Consider the following 27372-nt stretch of genomic DNA (forward strand, 5'->3'; position numbering starts at 1 on the left):
TACTACGCAGCGGCACAACTGCGAGCGGTTTTACAAGTGCATGGGGGTGCCCAGAGCTCCATGCCGTGGCAGCACATTGAGCAATACTTCGCTGGAAATATGCCGCTAGCTGCGATGTTTTGGCAACCGAAATCGACCTGGCGACCGACTTCTCCCCTACCACCAACACTTCAGAACACTTTCCGAATTTGGTCCAGATGGAAGGTGAAGTTGGTGGGAAATTTCGCATATCACTTATCCTCGTCTTTATTTCACAATTTACAGTTACCAGTGGGATTGCCTAGATCTGCCTTTTCGACGTGGAAACAAGCAGGAATCTCCACCATGGGTAAGCTGCTTTCTCAGTCATCTGTGTTGTCTTTGTCCACTATTTCAGAGAAATACCCGGGGCTTCATTTTCCTTTTCTAGAATATGCTCAACTGGACCACTTCCTCAAGACTCAGTTATCAGCCCATCGCATGTCCCTCACCAATACTCTTTTTGAGACATACTGTGCTCAACCTAAGGTTGTGAAGGGAGCGGTATCTAAGATATATCAACTGTTGCAAGGTCCACAGTCTACTAAACTTCGGAGCTCCTTAACGTGGGAGCGAGACCTCAACGTCACTTTGCAGATTGAGGACTGGGAAGAGATATTCGCTAGAGGCCGTAAATGCTCCTTATCAGCGCACTTACAAGAGAACTGTTTAAAACTCATATATCAATGGCACTATGTACCAGCATATCTCCATAAATTATACCCAACAACGCCGGGGGAATGTTGGAGGGGCTGCGGTCAAATGGGAACATATTTACACATTTGGTGGTCTTGCCCATTAGTGCTTGCCTTCTGGACAATGATAACCGACTGGTTGGCTCAAGTTCTTGGCCAGTCAGTGGCAATGGACCCCACCATAATTCTCTTGGGAGCCCCTAATCATTCCTTATCATCATCTCCAGATAGGTTTTGCCAGCAAGTTTTTATATTGGCCCGCCTGGCCCTAGCTAGCAAGTGGAAGACTCACCACACCCCTACACTTAAGGACATTATTCCCCGGATTCATAACCTTCGCCAATTGGAATATATCACAGCGATCCGACTCAAACGTCTTCAGGCTTATCGGGATGTGTGGTCTCCGTTTGCTGTGTGGTACCAAGCTCAGGGGCCAGAGAAGAGTATATGAATAAGCAAGCATTTTCCTCATAATCACACTCACCTTTACATTTTCTGTCCTTAGTATTTTCTCTCTCTTTTTCTTTTCCTTTCCTGGAAGCTTTCTATAGACATGGTAGCTCGTCCTTATATTCTCTTATATTCTCTCATATTCTCTCATATATCTCTTATGTATATACGAATTGGGGCATAGACCTGTTACTGAGGCTTATATTCACCTTGGACATACTCGATATGATTTTGCCTTGCTCCTTGTTTATTGTATTTTACATCTTGCCTCATATGCTAACTGTCTTTTGATTGCCTGTTGGTGAGGGGGGGGGGGGGTATGTCTATGCATCTATATGTCTCTGTAATGCACTGTAGTCTTTATATGACACTAGATGATACTGTTGTAACATTGTTTTGATGCTTCTGTTATGCATCTTGCTGTTATTAATAAAAACCATTAAATATAAAAAAAAAAAAAAAAAATTATGGGCAGACCCATTCAAAAACGAGAAAGATATATCATTGTCTGACAGCATGAGAATAGTTTTCTCAAAGGGTGAACAGCAAATCAAGTGATCTCCTTTTAAGCTACTCGCCTCAAAAGCAGACAAGGGAGAGAGGATATCAATGGACTTGTGGAAGTTTGATTTCAAAATGTGAGTTGGAACACCATTTTCTTTCACAGAGATCATAGAGAATTTAATGAGTGGTGTAAATAAATGCACTCAGTTCTAAAGATATAACAACCTAGGGGCAAGAGAATAACAGACAGATGATGTTATTCATAATAGCTGGTAATGAAAGGAGATATTTTTACTCAGGTTCATCTGCCCAGTTATTTTAGATTGTAGGGTCAGGTTCATCCCAACAAATGATTCATTATAACAAAAGAAAATTGGTCAAGGTTTGATATTAAAAAGAAAATGATAAACCCAATACAAGGAAAGATAAAACTCATAGGGGTAGATTTTTAAAGAAGCGCGCGTGGAGTACATTTCTGCACGCTACCCGGCGCGCACAAATGTACACCCGATTTTATAACATGTGCGTGCTGCTGCCTCTGGCCTGCCTCTGGCAGGCGTAACTTGCGCAGGCCGGCCAGCTGCTGGCACAGCCTCTGTGCCGGAGGCCTCAGTCACGCCACCAGACCGGCACCACACCCACGGCCCCACCCCCTTCCCGCCCCTTTTTCAAAGCCCCAGGACATACGCGCGTCCTGGTGCTTGTGCGCGCTGACGAGCCTATGCAAAATAGGCTCGGCACGCGCAGGAGGGTTCGAAAAACTACCCCATATTGGTCCAAGTCTGTAACATATTGCACATGGTATCCACATCTGCATTTAAGATTAGATTTCCACACTGCCTTCTCACTGGACTTTTTTGCGGCTTTCTGAATGACTACATTGGTTGCAGCCCTTAGAAGTGGTTCCGCTGATCCAAGTTTATTATTGAGCAACACTGAAATGTTAAACAGCATTAAATGAGGCATTCAAAAAATGGAAGAAAGATCAGCTAGATGTAGAGTAATGGGAAGAACTAAATAGGAATAAAAATAGAAACTTTAGTAAAAAAAAACTAGTTAGATTTTATGATAGTGAAATCAAAGGCCCTAAATGCTCCTTTATTCATGCAGGTGAGTATGTGCTGAAAAAACCCAATTCACAAAGATAATGAAAATGCACTCATCTGTCTGCAGTACTGATAGAAACATAGGGGCGGATTTTAAAAGCCCTGCTCGCGTAAATCCGCCGGATTTACGCGAGCAGGGCCTTGCGCGCCGGCATGCCTATTTTCCATAGGCGCACCGGCGCGCGCAGAGCCCCGGGACTCGCGTAAGTCCCGGGGTTTTTCGAGGGGGGGCGTGTCGGGGGCGTGATGGGGACGGGGCTGATCGGCGCGGCGTTTTGGGGGCGGGATGCGGCGTTCCGGGGACGGGCCCGGGGGCGTGGTTTCGGGCCGGGGCGGTCCGGGGGCGTGGCCGCGCCCTCCGGAACCGCCTCCGGATCGCGTCTCCGCGCGCCAGCAGCCCCCTGGCGCCCGTGGATTTACGTCTCCCTCTGGGAGGCGTAAATCCAGGGATAAAGGTAGGGGGGGGGTTTAGATAGGGCCGGGGGGGTAGGGCGAAAGGGAGTTCCCTCCGAGGCCGCTCCGATTTCGGAGCGGCCTCGGAGGGAACGGAGACAGGCTGCACGGCTCGGCGCGCACCGGCTGCCCAAAATCGGCAGCCTTGCGCGCGCCGATCCAGGATTTTAGCGGCTACGCGCGTATCTACTAAAATCCAGCGTACTTTTGTTTGCGCCTGGTGCGCCAACAAAAGTACGCGCTCGTGCTGTTTTATAAAATCTACCCCATAGAGTTCTATATTCAGACAAAGTCCAGATAGCAAAGTGAGCCAGATAAATTTATCTGACTAACTTTGGAGGTATGTTCAATAGTTCAACCACAATATTAAATATAGCCAGCTATCTCAAAGTTAGCAACTAACTTTATCCAGCTAATTTTAGGATAGCTATTTGGCCTGACCAGACTTTGCCAGCTAACTCAACTCCTACCAATTATTCCCCTAGAATGCCCCTATCTTATCTGACTAAATTCTATCCACCTAACTTATTAGCCGACTAGAATTTAGCTGGATATGAGCCCAAATATTCATTTAGCCACTAACTTCTGAGTTAGCCGCTCAATGCTTTTGAATATGGACCTCATAGAATATTATGTTAGATAGATACAGTAAGGTAAATCTAGTCTGCTCAATTTTATTTTACAATGCCATAGACCATAGTTCCTTCACAACCAGGAATCCCCTATCTTATCCCATGCCCTCTTGGCATCTGCTACTATACCTCAACCAGAGGTGTAGTAGCAGATGCCAAGATGTACTTGGCATCTGTTACTACAACCAGAGGTGGCATCTGCTACTGCTACTACACCTCAACCAGAGGTGGCATCTGCTCACCACACCTCAACCAGAGAAAGGGCTTTCTCTATTGCCGGCCCTTCCCTATGGAATACCCTGCCCATGGCCCTCCGTCTAGAACCTAACCTGTCTAAATTTAAAAAGGGCTCAAAACCTGGCTCTTTACATTAGCATACCCAGACGTTGACCAAACGTAGGTTGCACTCTAACCCCGCAGCCCACCCTTTCCCCCTCCTCCTCTCTGCCTCTCCTTTTCTCCCCCTTCTTCACCCCAAAGACTCCAAAATATAGTGTTTCTCCCCCCCCCTAAGCAATGACGCCTAAATTCTGTTATTAGTTTCCCCTCATCCTCCTTTAAGCCTATCCTACCATTCCCCCCCCCCTCCCCCCACCTCTCCCTGTCACTGCCATCAATGGTCTGGACCCTACCAGCCCACCTGTACATATTGTCTATTGTTAATTTATTTTCTTCAAATGTTCCTATCTCTTTCCCTATCCTTCCTACTGCTGTCCTCTCTCCTCTTTCATTACTGCTCCCCCCTTCCCTTCCCTGTTTATTGTATTTCTCTCTCTTGTTATTTTGTTACAATGTAAACCGGCATGAAGTTCCGACAAATGTCGGTATATAAAAATCAACAAATAAATAAATACTATTATTGCCTCCCATATCTCCACTACGTTTCATTCCATGCGAAGGCTACTCTTTCAATGAAGAAATATATTTTCCAATGATACTCCTGAGTCTATCTGCTTTGCGACTCATACCATAACCCAAAGCCATCTTTAAGGTGGAATGAGACCTATGAGGGGCTTCTTCTCCTCCTCCTCTTCTGCCCATCCCAAATCCTCTCCTCCTCCTTCCCAAACACAAGTCTGGACTGTTAACTTCAGGAGGACTGAAAAGGGGGCAGGAGACTGTTGCCTGATAGAGGTAAGATAGGGATAAGGGAGGAACATGAGCATAAATGAAGGTAAAGATAAACATAGAGGAAAGATAAGGGAATAGGGAAGTGCAACACAGGGATGATAGCAGAAAAGTGGAACATGAGAGAAAGAGGGGGAAGAAGAGATTGCAAGAGAGGATTAGGGATATAAGAAGACAGAGGAGGAGAGTGAGGAAAGAGTGATGGAGAGGTGAGGCAAAACTGAAAATGAGGGAATTGAACAGGAAGGAAGAGACAGGTACAGAAGAGAGATGGAAAGAAGTGAAAATGTGAACAACGGAGATATAGTTGGAGAACTGAAAGGGTAAGACAGATGATGAGGTTAAGATAGATAGAAGGAGCTGCAAGATACGAGTGTTCAATCATTTTTTTCACTTCAGTCGTCTAGAGTTTAATTTTGTTCTGGGAAAGTTCGGGGGGGGAGGGGGTGCGCAAAAAGAGGCACAGAGGTTGGGAAATGGTCATGACTAAATCATATTGATGGGGGTTAATGGATTTCTTTGCTTCCAGACTTACTTGTTTGGAGAGTTGCTCCTCACACAGCTTGTAAAGGGTGAAGAATTTTCTGGCCAGTACAATGTTGTCAATGAAGCCACAGCTGGCCAGTTTGACACGAATAATGATCTGGCGATCAGGGACCATCATAGCCACTGAGCGGAAATTGATCTTCAGGTTTTCAGGCAGCTCCTGTCGACCAGCATAGCCTGGATTCTAGTTGGATAACCAAAGAGGAATTTATATTGGTGACACAAAGTAACATTTGAAAATGCATATTCATAAGGAATTAAAGCAACAGTCTCTTTCTCAGGAAAGGCCAAACTAGACAAAAAAAAAATCTCTTAGCACTCAAACTACAGATATGTTTTTCTGAGGCAGATGGGGAGAGAGAAGAATGCTCTCACACTTCTTAAGGATCAAAAGCAGGAAAGATGAAATAAAGTAACAGCAGTAATTTTTGCTGGCACTCTACTTTATCATCTGGAAGATTTCAGCTGCTCTGTGTTGCCCTGAAATGTTATTTTCAAATGGATTCTTTCTTATCAGAATAAGTAAGAATTCACAGTTCCTGGTCCTTATATAAGGATCAATCTTTTTGTAACAAAGGAGGAGTCATCATTAGGGATGTGCACCAAGTAGATTTTTCATTTTGTGAATAGTTTGTGCTTCTTATTTTGGAAATGTTCTCCATAGAGATTGCAAATTCACAAAACTATATCCCACAGACGTTAGGGGAGAATATCTGTGGAAAAGGTGGAAAACAGTGAACTTTTGTCAGTTTTGTCAATTTAAAAAGGTGAGATTATGAATGCAGTTAAAAGGGCAAATGCCACTGGAGGTTTTGCCAGCTTCATTAAAAAAAAACATTTTGGTGATATTCAATGGCAAACATTTTGCTGCAAACACTTCCCAAATTCTTCTGCAGATAAAGTGCCTGGTGATTGCCATTTTCCCTTTTGATAATATGTTCACACACCTCTCGGCATCACTTTGTAAAGGTGCTACCTTTTATCCACACCCACACCCTGTCTTGCCCTTCCCCCATCACTCTTCCTTCATGGGAAAAGCTCATCACAGAATATGTTAATTAAATATCATCCTCACCATGGTTAGAAATAGCCCAAACTCAGGGTTCAACTCCACATTATCTCCATCCGTGAAAATAAAATTCTTCTTGCGCTCCTTCTTACTGGTCAGCACAATAGCAATTTGCTGTGCAGCCACCGATAACACTGGCAAGTCAATACGGTTGAACTCATCAAAGCAGCCCCAGGATCCAGATTGGGCAAGACCTTATAGACAATAGAAGCAAAAGGTAAATCAGGAAAGAAAAAAAATGAAGATAAAGCTGATGGAAAGATAATTAGTAGTTTACTCAAACTTTTACTCAACTGCAATAGGTTAATAAGAGCTTAGTTCCATGTCTCCTAATATCTGTGGAAGTGTTCATATAGTTCAGCCACCAGAAGCGTGCTTCCCCACCTGCCACCCCATAGTGACTCTGGGGTAGATGGTGCAATTACTACTTACCTGATAATTTCTCCTTTACTTCCCTTCATTCATCTTCCTTTTTTTTTTTTTAACTTCCAGAACAACAAGGAAGTGAAGGAAACAAAAATCTACAAACAAAAAGAGTGGTAAGCATGGGGAAAAGAAAAAACAATACCCTTCTATATTCTCCAAGAACTTAGGTTCTGACTTATAGGACATTCATACGCCTTCTCTGGACAATCTGCCAAGAACCTAACACTACAGAAATAGAAAGTAGCATTGGGAAGGCAAGTAGTCTGGCCTGACTGTTCTACAGGAAAGGACATTATCAGGTAAGTAGTAATTTCTCCATCCTCTTCATCTAGTCAGGCCAGTCCATTGCCAACAGGATGTACCAAAACTACTCCCTCATAGGGTGGGATGCTGCCTCATCCCCCTCAACATCGTTGAGGCAAAGGAAGCATCCTGCTTCACCCGAATATCCAGACGATAATGTTTAGAAAAGATATGCAAGGATGACCAAGTTGCTGCCCTGCAAATCTCCAGTGGAGATACCAACTGTAGCTCTGCCCACAAAGTAGCCTGCGATCTTGTAGAATGCAGCTGAATTTCCTTTGGTAGAAGCACCTTAGCCTCCATATATGCCACCGTGACCACTTCCTTTATCCATCTTACCACTGTGGCTTTAGAGGTCGCTGCCCCTTTCCGAACATCACCATATAGTACAAAGAGATGATTTGAAATCTGAAACGTAATGGTCACCTTGAGATAATGTAAAAGATGTCTGTGCACATCCAAAGGGTCAAGAAGTGCATACTCAGCTGCATTCTCCTCTTTGTCTAGAGAAAGCAAGGAAACAGACTGATTCATGTGAAAGCTAGACACCACCGTAGGAAGAAAGGAAGGTAGCATGTGAAGCTGAATGCTATCTGGAGTAATCATTTGAAAAGGCTCCCACAAAGAGAGAGCCTGCAATTTGATACCTAAAAGCTAAACAGATATCAACAAGGAAAATGGCCTTCAAGATGAGCAATTATAGAGAAATGCTTTCAAGAGGGGAAAACTGTGCCCCTGACAAAATTGAGAAGGTCATATTAAGATCCCAAAGGGGAACTTGAATCTGAACAAGCAGTTGAATGTTCTTGACGCCTTGCAAAAAACATCCCATATCTGGATAGAAAGATAGAAGCTTACCTTGAATCCAGACCCTATAACAAGCAAGAGATGCCACCTGCACCTTTAAGGTATTAAAAGCCAACTGCTTAGAAAAGCCTACCTGTACAAACTCCAAAATCATTGGTACCGACATATGTCCCAGCACACACTGATGCATGGAGCATCAATCTTTGAAAATTCTCCACACATGCACATAAGCCAGAGAAGTTGAAAACGTTTTTGCCCTCAATAGCATCACTATCACAGATTTGAATATCCTTTCTTCACCAAATGTGTCTTCTCAAATGCCAGATCATAAGAGAGAATCAATGCGGATGCTCATGAGCCACTGGGCACTTACAAAGTAAGCTCCCAAGAGGTGGAAACTGAAGAGGACTGTCACACAACAGGCGAGACAGATTTGCAAACCACGGTCTCTGAGGTCAATCCACAGCCACCAGAAATTCCAGCCCTAGATGTCCTGCAGTCCTTTGAGTTTCTCTGCCTATCATAAGCCAAAGAGGAAACAAATACAAAGTCTTGCCATACGGCCACTCCTTTACCGGGGCATCAATGCCGGCTGGGCATAAATCTTTTCTGCAACTGAAATAATGACCTACCTTTGCTTTTGCACTAGTTACCATCAACTCTAGAAATGGTATCTCCCACCTGGCCACAATGAGCTTGAAGGCCACATCTGATAAACTCCATTCTTCCAAGTCCAATATAAGCCTACAGAGAAAATCAAACTGCATATTCTCCTTGCCCGCTATGTGCAATGCCAACAAAGCCAAAAGATACTTCTCTGCCCATAGAAGAAGCAGATCCATCTCCAAGAAGACATATAGACTCCAGGTTCCTCCCTGGTAGTTTATGTATGCTACCACCGAGGCATTGTCGGGCATCACTCTCACCATCTTCCCAAGCACCTGGGGTGAGAATTCAAGGAGGACTAACTAAATTGCCCAAATCTCCAGATGGTTGATGGACTAGACCACCTCCAATGGGAACCATTGCCCCTGCACTCAGAGCTTCTGACAACGGGCTCCCCAGCCTGACAAGACTTGCGCCGATGGTCACCACCACCCAGAAAGGGGGTACCAAATCAAACCCCCTGCCCAGATGGTCCCTTTCTAGCCACTACTGTAGTATCTAGTAGTGCCTCTGTAGTGACTAGTAGTGCCTCTGTATGAGGCAGTCATACTATGTAGTCCTGGGACTAGGGACTCCACTGAGAAAGCAAGGCTTTCTGCAGAGGGTACATGTGGGCTCTTGCCCATAGGACCGCATCCAAAGTCGCCATCATAGAGTCCACAGTCTGAAAATAACACCACACTGTCAGGCTCCTGACCACTTGAAGCCCCCAGACCTTGTTGTTCAATTTCACGATATGCTGCTCTGGAAGATACACTCAGCTGGAGTATGTATCGGACTGAGCACCTAGGTATACCAGGTTCTGTGGTGGACACAGACCGTTCTTTGCCAGGTGGCCCACCCACCCTAATTCTTACACCAACTGAACCACCCTCTGGGTGGCTACCTGGCTTTCTTGGAAAGACTGAGTGAATCAGCCAATCCAGATACAGGTGCACGAGGATAACTTTTCTTTGCAAAGCTGATGCCACTAGTACCGTCACCTTGGAAAAAAAAAATCATTGCAGCTATGGACAACCAAACGGTAGCACTTGAAACTGAAAATGACACCCCAAGACCGTGAAACAAAGGAACTTCTGGTGCTCCTCTCAAATCGGAATGTGAAAATAATATGCCTCCGTTAAATGAGAGAGGCGAGGAACTCTCCTTTTTGTACTGCCATGATTATGGACCACAAGGTCTCCATCCTAAAGCAAGTAACCTTCAAAAAATCATTCACTTGTTTCAGATCCAGGATAGAGCATAAGCAACCCTTTTTCACTGATACTATGAAATAAATGGGGTATTGACCCTGGCCCTCATGATCTCTAGGGATTGGGAAGATGCCTTTAACACAAGAAGTTGATCCAGAGTGGACTGAACTGCCACTCACTTTTCTGAGGCATGACAAGGAGAAAACTTAAAAGCATTTGAAACCAGAAGTTTGAACTCCAGAGCGTAGCCATTCTGAATTATTTCAAGGACCCACTTATCTAATGTAATCTAGGCCCACCTGCAATAAAAGTGAGATTAATGCCTGCTTATCTCCAGCACCTGCAGGAGATAAGCAGTCATTGTGAAACTCTGGAAAAGGCAGCTCCTGTGGAGCTATGCTTGGGATTCTTTTTGTAACAAAATAAGAGCATAAGAACATGCCATACTGGGTCAGACCAAGGGTCCATCAAACCCAGCATCCTGTTTCCAACAATGACCAATCCAGGCCATAAGAACCTGGCAAGTTCCCAAAAACTAAGTCTATCCCATGTTACTGTTGCTCATGATTTTAAACACCTCTATCATATCCCCCCAGAGCCGTCTCTTCTCCAAGCTGAAAAGTCCTAACCTCTTTAGTCTTTCCTCACAGGGGAGCTGTTCCATCCCCTTTATCATTTTGGTAGCCCTTCTCTGTACCTTATCCATCAAAACTATATCCTTTTTGAGATGTGGCGACCAGAATTGTACACAGTATTCAAGTTGTGATCTCACCGTGGAGTGATACAGAAGCATTATGACATTTTCTGTTTTATTCACCATTCCCTTTCTAATAATTCCCAACATTGTTTGCTTTTTTGACTGCCGCAACACACTGAACCGACGATTTCAATGTGTTATCCACTATGATGCCTAGATCTCTTTCTTGGGTGGTAGCTCCTAATATGGAACCTAACATTGTGTAACTATAATTTTCCTATCCTGAAAATGTAGTTGCTGTACGTTAAATAGTTTGTGAGATAATGTGACTTCAGAAAGATAGAAAAAAACAAGTTTGTTTGTTTTTAGAAAATAAAGCACTAAAAAGTGCGAAAGAAAAAGGATCAAAGAGAACTGTAAAGCTGTAAGTTGGAGATGGATGGAGTCATCAGCCAGTGCTGTTGGTAAGGTAGGAGTGGTTTTAATTTTATGCCTTTACATTACAAAGCAGGGTCTATCTGGGAGGAGGTGACCTGGAAAATAAAGGACTGCTCCAGACTTGGGGCCCCTCAAGCCTGTCTACGTCTGAACTTTTCTTTGGATGATGGTAAGAAGTGGCTAGGTGCAGCTACCTTAGTGATACTTTCAAAGTCACCTGGATAACCTGTTTTTAATATTTCACATCACAAAGACATAAACACAACTGATACTGCTTGGACCATAACTGGAAATTCTAACAGGAGAGTCTTCTCACCTTTGAAAATTCTTCCAAGTCCTCGGAAGTCCATCTGATCTGAGCAATTGAATACGACCACGTATTTCCCGAGACATCTTCCCATGTCTTTAGTGGTTTCTGTTTTTCCGGTTCCTGCAGGTCCAGCTGGAGCTCCGCCCATGCTCATGCCCAGTGCTTGAGCCAAAGTGATATAGCATCTAAGAGAAAAGTGACTGTATTAAGCATGCAATACGCAGTTATCTGAAAAGCAAAACTCCACACTAGAGTCAGAAAAAAAAAAAAACCTTTAGAGCTTGGAGTTTTAAATCTTTGAAACAGTAAAAACCATGATCAGGAAAATTATAGATGCGGGGATTTTTCAAGTTAGATGATGGAAAGGAACAAACAATTAGCTTACAAGGAGGCCGATGCAATATGGTGCGCTGAGCGCACTTAACGTGCAGTTGGACGCAGGTAGAACAGGCGCTAATAAACCAGGAGCAGGCGTTAATAGATGTGCATATCGAAAAAAGAAGTAAAAGAAAAGAAAAAAATATTTGACGATCGGGCCCATCACAAAAAACCGACGCCGAATACAATTAATGGCAGGCCAAGGTAGGCATAGTCTAGGAGTGTGCTCTACTTGGTTATTTAGACAAAATGTGAGATTTGTTTTGGAGATATTTTGGCTCAGTTCTGCTGGTGATGTGTGATTCAGGTGATACATGATTGACAGAAAATAAAAAAATATGTCTCATTATTCTGTAGATGCATTCTATATCTAGAGAATGTGTATTTCTATATTTCTAAGGCCAGCACTAGAGTGGTGGGGAGAATGGGGAGAATCAGAGAGAGAGAGAAATAGTGTACTCACCCCTGCTAATCTATGTCCATCTTTGGAAGGGTGGGGAGGGCGTTAGCCCTTCTCCCTCATCCTCCCAGTCTGACTTCCTTACCCTTTTCCCTTGAGAAACAGGGATCACTTGGGAGGGATGAAGGCACCCCATCAATGATTTTTGCACAGGACGTCACAGCTTGAAGAGAGAGGAGACCTGGCAGATCTCATTCTGCCTTGGCCTGAAGAGCTCCCAACATAATGTAACCAAAAACCTTTTGCTCATGAACACACATTTTGTTCACAGCAACCCAATCCTTAGAAGGAACATTGGTTGAGGGGTCAGGCAAAAGACATGGGGAGGGGGTAGCTGGTGTTGGATTGCAAATGGCAATTTATTTGTACATTTACCAAAGTTAGTGGATCTCAACTGGGCTGACTGGAGGGGTCATTTTGGTCTTTATGTGCCATCATATACTATTTGTCTAATTTTAACTTGAGTGTGTGTGTGTACACCCATACACGCTCAAATCGGCACAGGAGCAAAGATATGCTGGAATTTTAAATCATGAGCACAACTGCACGCATAAGTTCTAAAATACAACAATCGTGTATTAAGTATGCTCCTAATTTTAAGAAGTTACTCAAACAAAGCTAGCGTGCATATCTTCCATAGGACTTTTGTTGGCCTTTATGTGCAATGCAAGTGGATTTTAAAACATGCTTGCGCGGGGGACATTCCCAGTTTTCCATTTAATCCACTAGTTTGTTCAGTTAATACCGAGGTCTTCCAGGCCCCTCTGCTTCTTCACCCTGCATGCTGCCCCGTTGATCCGGACCCCTCACCTGTCCTATGAGCCCTAAATTCAAGATCTACAGACTTGCTCGTCATCTGGAGCAGCAGTAAAGTTACACAGATAACAAACCTACGCGCGCTGCAGTTTCTGGTTTTAAAATACGTGTAAGTGTTGGCCCCACCCCAGAATGATCATGCCCCACCCCTTTTCCACACCCTTATTTTTCACACACATATGGTTACATACGCATATAATTCGTGGCTTCTTAAAATCCATGTTGCTCGCACACGACTCACGCATATGTGGGTTTTTTGGCGCAAGCAATTCTTTTAGAATCGACCTCTTTGTTACTAAGTCTGGATATTATCACATTTTATTTTTGTTAGCTGCTGAGTACACAATAGAAAATAATTTTTGTTATAAGATGAAATGTCAAGGGCTCAGTAATAACTATAATGAATCTCCAGGAGTCTATGGGAGCCCTATCTGTCGGTACTGTAGTATGGCACAATGAGCAGACTAGAGCTTTGAAAGCCAGAAATTAGCTCATTTTCCCTAGCTCCACTGACGTTGTGAGCCTTTATAAGTCACTTACAGGTTATAATACAGTTTCTAATGTTTTTTTTATATCATAGTTGCAGTCATCCATATATTGCCATAGCAATTATGGAAACTGCAATGTATTTACCCAAGATTCTGATGTCTAAACCTTTACCAGAGTTGCATGAATGCATTTTCTATAAATGGACACTATTCTCCACCAAGGAACCCTTGTAAATATGTCTGTGTGTGAATGCATGATATCTGAACATAATGCTGCAAACTTTTCATCCTGTAATTTCAAAAAGGGACTTTAAAGGAGAATGCCTGCTTAGCTGATTTAAAAATGCTGTCCACTGTGAAACGCTCCCAATGCAAGCATACCATTTTACAACCTTGGCAGTAGAAACAAAAAATAAGAAGCTATTTTTTCCATAATTTCAGAGCTTTCCCAGGGTGTTGTCAGTCTGGCTGCACTCTAGTTCTTCCAAAACCCATTAAGAAGCTTCTGCAAGAGTAAAGAGCTTCCCAAGAGGGGGGCTGGAGTGCCACCAGGGAAATAAATGTATCGTCCTCTAGCACACACCAAGACTCCATTTATTTATTAAGATATTTTTTCTTCTTTCTGAGGGTGAATAGTATTCTCTATTAGCACTATACAACACCCTCCCCCTCTACCCACCCACCCCTGGGATTAGATTACTAATATAGACTGTCTAAATTAGCATTAGCAACAAGATCAATTAGTAAGTTAACAGCTAAGGACATACCAATCCAAAACTTAACCAATATGAGAACTATCCAATGCAACTGTTGTAGAGCCTTTATTTATTTATTTATTTATTTATTTGAAGCTTTTATATACCGAGGTTTAGCACATGCCTTCACCCCGGTTTACATTGGAACGAAACAATGATACATAGAACAATTTGAGAAACAAAAGTATATGCAACTAGCATATGGAGAAGGAAGTAACAGGAATAACTAAAAAATAATTTAATTCAAATAACGAAAAAGAAAATAGAAACGAAAAACGAGGAAGGTATGTACAAACTCGTGCTCTGAATACAAGAAAGTCTGAATGGGAAAAGTAGGAAATGAGGGGGGGATGGGGTAGGTAATGGAAGGAGGAAGGGGTAGGTAAGCGGAGAAGAGAAGAGGGGAGAAGGATGGGAAGCTTGAGGCATCACAATTGTGGATTGCTTAAATCATCATTGAAAGTCTGGCTGAAGATCCAGGTTTTCAGTTCTTTTTTGAATGATTTATTTTCGATGATAGTGGTGAGGTAGCATGGTAGGGCGTTCCAGAGTTTAGGCCCCGCTATGGAGAGAGCTCTATTTCTGGTGTTAGTAAGCTTAGCCATGGGATATGTGGGTATTTCGAGTAGACGTTTTATTCTGAGGGAAAGCATCTGGAGACTTGGAGCTTGCCCAATCTGTGCACAGCTCTCTTCTTTGAAAACGGAGCTGACTGAGGTTAAAGCTCAATTAGCTTCAATTAAAAGAATTACACCCATATTGCATTACTCAGAAAATAATTCCCCAACACCAAAGAATAACCAGGAGTCAAGAAAAAGAAATACAGTAGACTCAGGTAGGATAACACATGTGTCCCACAGTCACCCATTCTTGACAGATGGGAAGCCAACAAGTATACCCCCCCACTCAATCAGTTCATCAAGTAAATCATTAAAAAACAGGATCACAGTGGGCTCTGGTAGAATTAGACCTGTAACAAGGAGACACACACAGTATCAAATGCAACAAGAACATAAAGCCCTCCCTATATTAACTGAAGAAATTCTAGAGAAAAACATTGAGATGGATAACTCTGTCATCAATGGCACAACTGCAAAAGGAACGAGTAAAGTGAATAACAAATCTCAACTAAAGTCTCATAAGGAGTACAGGAAAAGCAATAACCGTAAAGAGAGTACCTGGAAAGCTATGACTACAAATGCTCATAGTTTGGGAAATAAAATCCCAGATCTGCAGGCCCTAATGACAGAGGCAGAACTGGACATCGTTGCTATCACAGAGACATGGTTCACAGAATCTCATGATTGGGATACGGCAATACCAGGCTATAATTTGTTAAGGAAGGACAGAGTGGATAGAAAAGGGGGAGGTGTGGCTCTTTATGTCAGAAATAATATCCAAGCATCTGAGCTGCAAGGAAGTTGGGGCAAGGAAGAAGCACTATGGGTAGACCTAAAAACAGATGATGGAGCATCCATTTATATTGGAGTGGTTTACAGGCCTCCAAACCAAAAGGAAGAGCTGGACAGACATCTGGTTGAAGACATCCATAAGATAGGTAAGAAAGGGGAAGTGGTGATCATTGGTGACTTTAATATGCCAGATGTAGACTGGAAAATCCCATCTGCAGAATCTAAAAACAGTAGAGCAATACTGGATGCCATGCAAGTATCTTTGTTCAAACAAATGGTATTGGAACCCACGAGAGAAGGAACTATTCTCGACTTAGTGCTCAATAATGGAGAAATCGTCTCTGATGTCAAGGTGGGCGCCCACCTCAGCACCAGTGATCATCAAACGGTATGGTTTAATATCACTAAAAGAATATGGAAAAGGAGCACAAAGACCAGAGTTTTACAGTTCAAAAACACAGACTTTGAGGAAATGGGGAAGTACCTAGAGGAAGAACTAAATGGATGGGAAAATGAGAGAGATGTGGATCAACAGTGGACCAATCTAAAAGGAGCAATCGCCAAGGCAACTGCTCTATATGTTAGAAATGTAAAGAAAAGCAAAAGAAAAATGAAACCTATCTGGTTCTCAAAGGAGGTGGCTGACAAAATTAAAGCTAAAAGAACTGCATACAAGAAATACAAAAGATCCCAAAGGAAGGAGCACAAAGAAGAATATTTGTATCAACTGAGGGAGACAAAGAAATTAATCAAGTTGGCAAAAAGTCAAGCAGAAGAGAGGATTGCCAAGGAGATAAAATATGGTGACAAAACATTTTTCAGATACATCAGCGAAAAGAGAAAGGTCCAAAGTGGTATAGTGAAACTGAAAGGTGGAAATGATCAATGTGTGGAGGGAGACGAAGAAATGGCAGAAATATTAAACGAATACTTCAGCTCTGTGTTCACTAAAGAAGACCCTGGAGAAGGACCATCTCTACACAACAAGAAACTGGAGGGAAGCGGAACAGAGGAAAATCCATTTACAGTAGATAATGTATGGGAAGAGCTAAAGAATCTGAAAGTGGACAAAGCCATGGGGCCTGATGGGATTCATCCAAGGATATTGAGGGAGCTCAGAGATGTGCTGGCGGGACCGCTGTGCGACCTGTTCAATAGATCCCTAGAAACGGGAGTGGTGCCGAGTGATTGGAGAAGAGCGGTGGTGGTCCCACTTCACAAGAGTGGGAACAGAGAGGAGGCTGGTAACTACAGACCGGTTAGCCTCACTTCAGTGGTGGGAAAAGTAATGGAGTCACTGTTGAAAGAGAGAATAGTGAACTATCTACAGTCCGGAGAATTGATGGACCAGAGGCAGCATGGATTCACCAGAGGAAGATCCTGTCAGACAAATCTGATTGACTTTTTTGACTGGGTAACCAAGGAATTGGATAGAGGAAGAGCGCTCGATATCATATACTTGGATTTCAGCAAAGCTTTTGATACGGTTCCGCACAGGAGACTGGTGAATAAAACGAGAAGCTTGGGAGTGAGTGCCGAGGTGGTGACCTGGATTGCAAATTGGTTGACGGACAGAAGACAATGTGTGATGGTAAATGGAACCTTCTCTGAAGAGAGAGCGGTTTTAAGTGGTGTACCGCAAGGATCGGTGTTGGGACCGGTCCTGTTCAATATCTTTGTGAGCGACATTGCGGACGGGATAGAAGGTAAGGTTTGTCTTTTTGCGGATGACACTAAGATCTGCAACAGAGTGGACACGCCGGAAGGAGTGGAGAGAATGAGACGGGATCTAAGGAAACTGGAAGAGTGGTCGAAGATATGGCAGCTGAGATTCAATGCCAAGAAGTGCAAAGTCATGCATATGGGGAGTGGAAATCCAAATGAACTGTATTCGATGGGGGGGGAAAGGCTGATGTGCACGGAGCAGGAGAGGGACCTTGGGGTGATGGTGTCTAATGATCTGAAGTCGGCAAAACAATGCGACAAGGCGATAGCTAAAGCCAGAAGAATGCTGGGCTGCATAGAGAGAGGAATATCGAGTAAGAAAAGGGAAGTGATTATTCCCTTGTACAGGTCCTTGGTGAGGCCTCACCTGGAGTACTGTGTTCAGTTCTGGAGACCGTATCTTCAAAAAGACAAAGACAAGATGGAGGCGGTACAGAGAAGGGCGACCAGGAAGGTGGAGGATCTTCATCGGATGACGTACGAGGAGAGATTGAAGAATCTAAATATGTACACCCTGGAGGAAAGGAGGAGCAGAGGTGATATGATACAGACTTTCAGATACTTGAAAGGTGTTAATGATCAAAAGACAACGACAAACCTTTTCCGAAGGAAAAAAATCAGCAGAACCAGGGGTCACAATTTGAAGCTCCAGGGAGGAAGATTCAGAACCAATGTCAGGAAGTATTTCTTCACGGAGAGGGTGGTGGATGCCTGGAATGCCCTTCCGGAGGATGTGGTGAAGACCAGAACTGTGAAGGACTTCAAAGGGGCGTGGGATAAACACTGTGGATCCATAAAGTCAAGAGGCTGCCAAAGAAGAGTGGGTGACTCGCCAGAATGATGGCTACTGCCTGGAAGTCAATACCCTTATTAAATAAACATACACAGGCTTGACTCCAACATCGCTCTAAGCTTCAACAGCAAGAGGAAATGTGGAAAAAAGGATTCACACTCACAAAGAGGGGAGTAGCTGGCTTGTTACGGCGGTTACTACCCCAAATCAAATAAGCCTGATACTTCACTTTCAATGCATATACAGCATAGTTCTCTGATTCAACGGCAGGGGAGAAGAAAAACTGATACTTCACACATCCAGCAAAGCTCTCTGCTTCAACGGCAGGGGAGAAGAAAAGAGGGTTCGCACTCACAAAGCGGGGAGTAGCTGGCTTGTTACGGCGGTTACTACCCCAAACCAAATGTGCCTGATACTTCACTTTCGATGCACATCCAGCATGGCTCTCTGCTTCAACGGCATGGGAGAAGAAAAACAACCAATAAGGGCTAATAACATAGTCTGGGTAAAACAAATAAGCATGGGTGCAGCTTGCTTATTGCGGCGGCTACTACCCCAAACTAATCAAGCTAGATATTTCACTTGGATGCAGCTCCATCACTGCTCTCTACATTAAAGGTGGGGGTGGAAGGGAAATAGAACCAAGAGCTAAGAGAAATAGATAAGTATGAGAGAAAATATGTGTGAAGCTTGCTGGGCAGACTAGATGGGCCATTTGGTCTTCTTCTGCCGTCATTTCTATGTTTCTATGTTTCTATATGAGAGCATTCGGATCTTGGTAATTAAGATAGCAAAACTGAAGCACTCCTGCAAAGATCCGAAATAGAAAAATGAATATGTTATAGTAATGTTTCCAAGGTAATAAAACTAAACCTTCCTCTACCTGTCTGTAAGGGGTGTTATGACCAGCCTGTCAGTGCAGCCCAAGAATTCATTCTGATATATGAAAGGCACATCTGTAATGTTTATCATCATCTTGTCGGTGTCCTCCTTAAAATAAAACCGGCATTGCTTCAGCCATTCGAAATCTGTCGGGCTTTTGATATGCATGCGGCACTACAAAACAGAAATAACCACCATTATGAAACAACTGGTCTTAAATGTAGCAAAGCATAACTGAGAGAACCACTGTATTGACTGCATGACGGAATGAGAGTATATTGGCAGCCAGTCTGGCTTCATTGGGAGAGAGTTCTAGAGCCTGGGAAGAAACAGGGAGAAGGTGCACTTGTGTGTTTGGGTTAACCTGGCGTCTTTGGGAGCAGGGAGTGGTAGGAGAGCCCCTGTTTCAGACCTCAATCTCCAGGTAGGTTTGTAGGGGATAGGCAGTCTTTCAGATAGGTGGAGCCTAGACTGTGTGCCCTTCACAAACTGGTTTACACAATTATTTTGCATTGGTAATGTGCCCATAGTTATTTATATCTTGATTTATCTGCTTATAGATCCTGATGCACCTAAATCCACCCAAGAAACACAGTGATTGAAGACAGTGATTTTTCTGTCCATCTCTAATATAAAGGAGTCATGTTTCTCAAGTTTTACTTTCTACAGCAAAAATAATGATTAGAAGAGTGATTAGGAATGACCAAGATAGTATGCCATTATGCTATGGTAAAAAAAAAAAAAAGAAAAAAATTACTCTAAATTACTGCCAAATTGCCAGTTATTTTAGGATTGATGTATGATTAGTTTTCTCCTATTTTGTGCATGGGAAAAAATCCTTGTTAAATCAGGCCCACTTTTTTTCAATGGCAAATATATCTTCCCTAGTAAAAATTGGTTCCAGAAATATTCACGTTCTTTCACCAAGCCTTCCCCTCCAATCCCTAATGGCACCAGCACTGAACTTTAGCTCTCTGCATATGAAGACTATGCTCAGCCTACCACATAATATTATCTCCCCAGAGGGGGAAGATACCGAGGTATTTATTAAGCTGAGTCCCACAGCTTAGTAAACCGCACGGTAGTTCTCTTAGCAGTAAAATACCAAGGGGGAAAATAATGCGGGTTAATTGCCCCCATAAATTCTGCGCAATTGCAGCCTCTCCGCCCAGGACTCCCTTCTTGTTAAAGGGCCATCCTTTATCACCCCTTACCCTGCTGCCCCTAGAGGCAGCCCCAGTGCCAGATGTTTTAAAAAATTTTTAAAGTTGCACAATGCAGGCCTCTCCTCTTCTCTTTCTTCCCAACACTGCCCTTTTGTCAAAATCTTTGTCCCCCAGTCTTTGGACCCAACACAATTTCAGGATGCCCCCCACCCTAGCTCTCGCCTCAAAACCCCTCCTCCAGGTCATACCTTTGAGATCCTGGTGGCCTACTAGAGCCCAGAACACCCACTAGGCTCCAGACCCAGTGCCGACCCAGAAAAAATGGCACCAGCTAAATGAAGTTACATCCTTATCACATGATGGGACACAACATGAAAACTGGCCAACCGGCGTCATTTTTCCAGAATGGCACATAGCCCGGAGCCTAGGGGGCGCTCTGGGCCTCACTGGACCACCAAGGGCTCAAAGGTATGACCTGGGCTGGATCAGGGGGAGTGTTAGGGTGAGGGGGTTTCAGGAGGCCAGGAGGGATCTGAAGGCTGGGGGGGGAGGGGATTTTGAAAAAGGGGTGGAGTTGGGAAGGGAGGGGAGAGGTCTTCGCTGCATGTATTTTTTTAAAAAGAAAATTCAATCTGGCACTGGCGCCACCTCTAGGGAAAGTGTGGGGCATGGCAGCAGGGAGGTGGGATAGGAGAACTCTCACAAGATCCCCCGGGGGCTTTTTCACACTTTTAATGCAGGAGTCTTCAGGCCACTGTCCCTGGTCACAAGATAGAAAGGGAATTGCCCTCCTCCCTCTGGAGTGCTCTTTAGCCCTGGCACAGTCCTGTGCAAATCTCAACAGTGCCTTATATAGAGCAACACTTACCAGGTCGTCAAATATATCTCTCTGATGTACATGAATAGTGATGAGTGTCTCATATTTGATGCGCTCCACTGAGCTCAGATCCTTTGTTGTCATATCTATCAGAGTGTTTAGTAGATCCAGGAAAGACTGGTTTGTCTTCTGCATGATTTTCTTGTCATATTTAGCATTAGACAAAGCCTCCTCAGAATCTCGCGTCCAAATCATTTGAATTCCCAGTAATCCAACCTTTTGGAACAAAACCAAATAAAATGTGTTTGCATAAAGAGTACAGCAAGCTGCAGGAAATTGTTTGATTGTACGTACACTAATGCAAGCATTGGTTTTCCCTTTTACTTTGCTGAATTGTGAAAACATATTTGTGGTATTGTAACCATCTTGAATTACATATTGTTCCATCTTTGGTATTCTAGAGGACTTTGAGATCTTTTAGTACGAATTCTAGAACAATTAAATTGTGGATGGGCCAATCCCAAAATTTCTGATCTGTGTCTCATTCAAAGATATTTTGCAATTTTACCCTGAGATTCACTGATCAGAATTCATAATTTGCAAGTCATATTTGGAAGCTCTATAATTAATCTAATATGCAAGCAACATTAGACAAGGGCATCAAAATGCCGCTCTTTCTTCTGAGTGGAATTACAGCCATTCAGGAATGTGAACCACAGAGAGTGAAGAAAGCTGGTGCTACTGCAGCAACCCCTACTAGCCAGTGAGCACTACTGAGCGTTATTCTCAAAGGAACCTCCTCTCCAGTCCTCAGGTCAGCAAGCATGGCCTCTGGGGAGGTGGAGATATACGAAAGAGGGAAAATGGGAATTCATATAAAAGAGCATACAGATTAATATGAAGCAATCTGGTCCATCTTTAAATTAAAAAGATGGCATTAGTTAGCAGAAGCAAGGCCATTAGTGTAGAGAATAGTACTGGATGCTCCCCGCAGAACATTTGTAATTGAATTTGAGCTCAGGTCTTTCATGCACAGGGCCCAACAGAAAGTGAAAAGATTGTTGTAGTAACGTTCTCAACCACAGGGAATGGGATTAATGCCATTAAGATCCAGACAGACCTCTACCAGTAACAGAGGCACCTTATGACTTCACCAACCAAGATGGTGGTATAGCCTGCAACCACATCAGAAGTCTGCATGGTTTCTGACAGGAAAAGGATTTGAGGAGATACGGGGTTGGTAACTGGAATTAGGAAGACAACGGACAGCAACCGTTAAAGCAATTACTTACACAAGAGTCAAAGCACTTTTTCTACCCCCATTCTGAATAACCCACCTGGGCTGGGAACTGAGTAAGGAATTCGATCAAGTGGAAGCCGGGCTCCTGGATATTCATAGCTGCCTGGCGGATCACGAGATGCAGCGATGCCTGGGATTCCTTCAGAAGAGCATTGAGCCAAACCTCCACATTGCCCTCTGCCAGAACTGATTTTTCCAACTCTATAGTCTCACCCTCTCGTGAGGAAATGGACAAGATTCGGTCATATGACTATTTAAAAATCATTCAGAAAGAATATGTTATGTGCATGCATAAGATGCCATACTTTAACCATCCCTCACCTGTCACCACCCACATTTATTGCCATGTTAATTTGCTACTTACTTTAGTTTGAAAAGCTCTTTAAATGTCAACCATTAGTAAACCCAATGGCTTCAGCTAAAGTGAATTCAATATTCACAAATGAGAATAAAGGAGGAAATAAACTGAATTAATACAGATTAGATTTTGCATCTATGTAACATTTTTAAAGTCATATTTCAATATCTCATGATCACAGCATGCACTGGCATGAGGACCCTTAAAGATTCATCACTAGCTGTAGAGTATCCCACCCAAAAATTGTAGTTTACAGATCTGAGCTGTCAGCACTGGTGAATGAAACAGCCATCACACTTCTCCCTGTTTGAAAGGAGAGACATGCCAAAATCTAATACAGTATCAAATCATTAGGAATCGCTCTAGAAAACCAAGACTAATGACAAGCCAATATGAAACAATGAAAGCAAGAAGCAGCCCAGTTGAGAATTTGTTTCAATGGACTGATACAATGCAGAATGTTAGCTTGACAAATACAGAATTTAGTGCATCCGTCTATTAGGACTGTGGGCTTGTGGGTAAGTTAAGGGTGACAGGCCTGATGAACTGCCTCATCTTGTGATTGATGTACTCTGCTTCCTTTTGTTGATTCTGCTAGGGATCTTGGTTTTATTTTTTATCAAGGTTGACCTTGAAATCACAGATGGTTGCATTCATTCGATCTAGCTTCTTTAAGGTTTGTATGTTGGGATTTTTTAAATATGTTCTTTCTTGAGAGGACTATAGATCTGTTATACAAGCCTTTGTATTAACACAGAGCTTCCCAAACTTTGGGTCAGGACCCCAGATGGGGTCACAAACCCTCCAGCTGGGGTCACAAGTGCCTCAAAGGGCAGTCCTCCAAACATCACCAGCAGCAGAGGTAGTGGAAATCAGCATGGGATCTTTGAGCTAGCATGCACTCTCAGTTCCTGCAATGGTCCCACCCTCACTTGAGTTTCCACATTAACAGGAAGCCATGTGTGAAGAGGGACTGGGGCCACTGCAGGGCCTTTGAGCTTTTACTGGCTCACAGATCCTGTGCTGACTTTCATTACTAAGGCTGCTGCCAGTTGCAATTCAACATCAGGCATTGGACCAACCATTGGGGAAGAGTAGGCAGAGTGTGCACAGGTCTGTGCAGGTTGTCACTTCTTCTCTATCCTCTCCCATCACTGAACTTACCTAAAAGAAAAATGTTGCCCCTGTCATTAGCCTGCCCTCTCTTCCCATTAGCTGTCATCCACTTATCGCCTGAGGCCCAAAGGAAAATGTTGCTGCTGATCCTAGCCAAGGGGATGTGTGGATGGGGGCTGTTTGAAGGGAGGGATCAGGTACAGGAAGGGTTTGAGGATTGGATCAGTGGGAGAGGGATTGGCTGTGGAAGGTGAGAGGAGGGATGCAAGAGAGGAGCTAGGGGTGAGCGTATCAACGGGGGGAAGGGGTATGTGAGAAAAGAGGGAGGAAGGGGATGACAGATGATCAATCAGGGTTACAAAAATGGCTTGGAGGTGAGACAGGTTCAGTGGGGAGGATGTAAAAAGCTGGAATGGGTGAGCGAGAGGCTGGGCTGGGAAGGGGAGAGGAAGTGGGGGATGTAAGAGGGGATCAGCTGGAGGGGCAGAGGTTGAGAGGCCCTCTGGAGGGGATGGAGGTTGAGAGAGAGGATCAGTTGGAGTGCAGGAATGGTAAGTGGAGGGATTGTTGGAGGCGAATTACATCCCCGCAAATTAGGTTTGGTTGTCCTCTGGGGTCATGTGAATTTTCAAGTGCTAAAATGGGATCACATTGGCTAAAAGTTTGGGAAGCCCTGTATTAACAACAACTGAATATTGTAATTTGCTTTATATTGGACTGCCCAAATATTGTATGTGGACATTACAGGTCTTACAAAATGCTACCGCATGCATGATGGTGTCATGCGCTATGCATGAACATATTACCCTTGTGTTCCAGCAGTTTCATTGGCTGCCTATAAAGCAGCATGTAACATTTAAATTGTTAACTGTTATGCATAGACCTGTACAGGAATCTAGTCCAACCTTTATCACAGATAAGTTAGTTTTTTATGAGCCAGGTTGTAGTTTGAGATTTTCAGGTAAATTTCTCCTTAGTGTGCAATCTTTTAGAGATTAACATCTGCAAGTCACCAGGAAGACAACCAGGAAGACAGCTCATTCCAACTGGAATGAGCTGCCCTTTGAATTGCGAGCTATGGTGGATTATAAACTCTTTTGGAAATGAGTGAAGGCACATTTATTTTAATATGTTTATTTGTCTGTATGTTATATTATATATTTCATTGCTATTGTTATTTAATGATTTATGTTTAAATTGCACCCCACTTAGTAAAAGATTCTCTTTGTAAGTGGTTTATAAATGATTATAAATAAATAAAATTCCAAAATTATAGCAAGCCCTTCTAATGCTTGTTTATTGAAAGTACTCTGTATACTATAAGAAACAAACCTCAACTCTCCAATACTCAAAATATTCTTAACATATCAAGGAACCAATGCAGTAAGCTGCAGTAAATCTTCTGCACAATGTTTTTCTGTGCTAATCTTATGCGTGCATGCAATAATGTGTTTATCGTGGAAAAAACACCAGCACAAACCCAGACAAAAAGCCGCAGCTGGTTTAGCGTGAGTCCACGCAAATGGCATACAAAGGAGGCAATTAACTATTCACAGGCAATGCAGAGAGCTGCGCGGGCAGGGAGAAAGATTAGTGCGGGGTTTTTACACCAGTTTTTTAGCACTTCGTTCAGGGCAGGAGTTAAGTTTACGTGCATGTCTGAGATGCATAATTCATGCCAACTCTGCTGCATATCTGAGAGCACATACCTCAGAGTAGTAAGCCATGCCAACTGTATAGTTCTGATTGCATATTTGCCTTTACCCACACTATCAACATATGAGCAACAAATGGGCACTTTACCATGTCGAAAATGACTGTGTGCCCTGATCTCAAAAGAACTCAAAAAAGTGAAGTTACCTTTGGGGTGAAGTTTCATCGCTAAACAACATACCACATGTACTTCATCTTTTGTTGTCTTTGATCACTTGCCCGTGGTTCAGCTTTGAAATGAACTCTGCAACAATTCTATTAGCACTCAGAATTTAGTGCATGTTTTTCCCGCGGCTGTCTCTATTGGGGCGTGGCGCGTGTATTAGGTATTCAATGGGTTTTTTGCACGTATCTCATTTGCATGCCGTCCCTTTATTACAGCCCATGGAGGCGGACACTTTTGCCACACACTGTAAAACAATACACTCTGAAAAATAGCGCCAATTTCACCACGAACCTTATTACATCAGCCACTATAAATGGTGACCTCATACTAGGCATCAAACTGTGCTTTCTATACAAAGTATTTACTTTGATGTTAAATTCATATATATTCTATATATAAAGAGTTTTAAAAAAAAATGTGTTTTCACACAGACGTTCTTTCTGCCTTACATGTAATCACAGGCATAATGCATATGAGAAAATAATGACTAAGAGATCGACATTACCACCACTGACTTGTGATTACATGTAAGGCAGAAAGAACGTCTGTGTGAAAACACACTTTGATGATGCCTAGTATGAAGTCACCATTTATAATCTGTTAAGAATATTGTGAGTACTGGAGAACTGAGGTGTAATTCTTATTGAAAATAAATAAATGCATAAATAACATCAGCGCTCAGATCCATGAGATGATGAACTATAGATTTTAAGACAGCACTGACAATTTTCAGCAACCCTTCCAAAAAAAAAACCCCACCTCCAATATACATACATGCCAAAGGGTTTTACAGATAGATTCTGTTACTACTGTGGCATCCACCACCTCCCCAGGAAGGTCGATCCATGCATTCACCACCCTTTAAAGTGTTTTGCATTATCTATTATGTAACTGCATCTTTCTTAAATTAAACATTTTTCTTTCCGCTAAACATCACATTCTCTTTGACATGTATGCCACACTGAGTGGGCCTGGCCACTTATTTATTTATTTATTTATTTATTTAACAATTTTTATATACCGGCATTCGTAGGACACATCATGTCGGTTCACATTTAACTGAGAAAGGAAATTACAATGAACGAGGATAGAGAGAGTCAACGATATTACAATGAACTAGGAACAAGGATAGAGAGAGTCAACGAGCAAGGATACAACTTTGTAAAACGAACTGGATGATGATTATGCATGTTAAGAGTAGGTATGCATCAGGATGTAAAGGATGCATGTACCCTTAAGAACTTAACATATGAAATTATTTACAATAATAATATTAAATGTAGGGGCAGGGAGAAGGGGAAGGGGGTGCATTTGAAATGTTTATCCACTTCCTGGATAAACATTTCAAATGCACAAGCATGGACTGCCAACTGGGAGGCTGTGAGGCCCATGTGACGGGGGTGGCAGCGTGTACCTTTTCATGAAACTTGACAGATTTGATGTTATCAAAGACATTCAGTAGGTGAGCCTGGATAGTGTGAGAGTCAGAGGCTTGACCGAGGATCTCCAGCAGAGCCGGGTCTGAGACGAAGAAAAAGCGAGGGAACAGCAGGCGCTTCTTCTCCAAATACCTAAGAATTGAAAGC

General features: G+C 43.1%; 1 protein-coding gene across 1 annotated transcript in view; it reads right to left on the reverse strand.

Annotated features, from left to right (window-relative positions):
• Positions 1-27372, reverse strand: part of DNAH5 (dynein axonemal heavy chain 5) — a 640276-nt gene that overhangs the window by 324998 nt on the left and 287906 nt on the right. The window contains 7 exon segments of the mRNA XM_029590044.1: positions 5522-5716; positions 6608-6795; positions 11448-11626; positions 19152-19324; positions 21185-21409; positions 22471-22683; positions 27201-27357. Of these exon segments, the coding sequence (XP_029445904.1) occupies positions 5522-5716; positions 6608-6795; positions 11448-11626; positions 19152-19324; positions 21185-21409; positions 22471-22683; positions 27201-27357 (1330 nt within the window).

Source organism: Rhinatrema bivittatum, chromosome 2 (assembly GCF_901001135.1).
Source record: "Rhinatrema bivittatum chromosome 2, aRhiBiv1.1, whole genome shotgun sequence".
Taxonomy (NCBI): Eukaryota; Metazoa; Chordata; class Amphibia; order Gymnophiona; family Rhinatrematidae; genus Rhinatrema; species Rhinatrema bivittatum.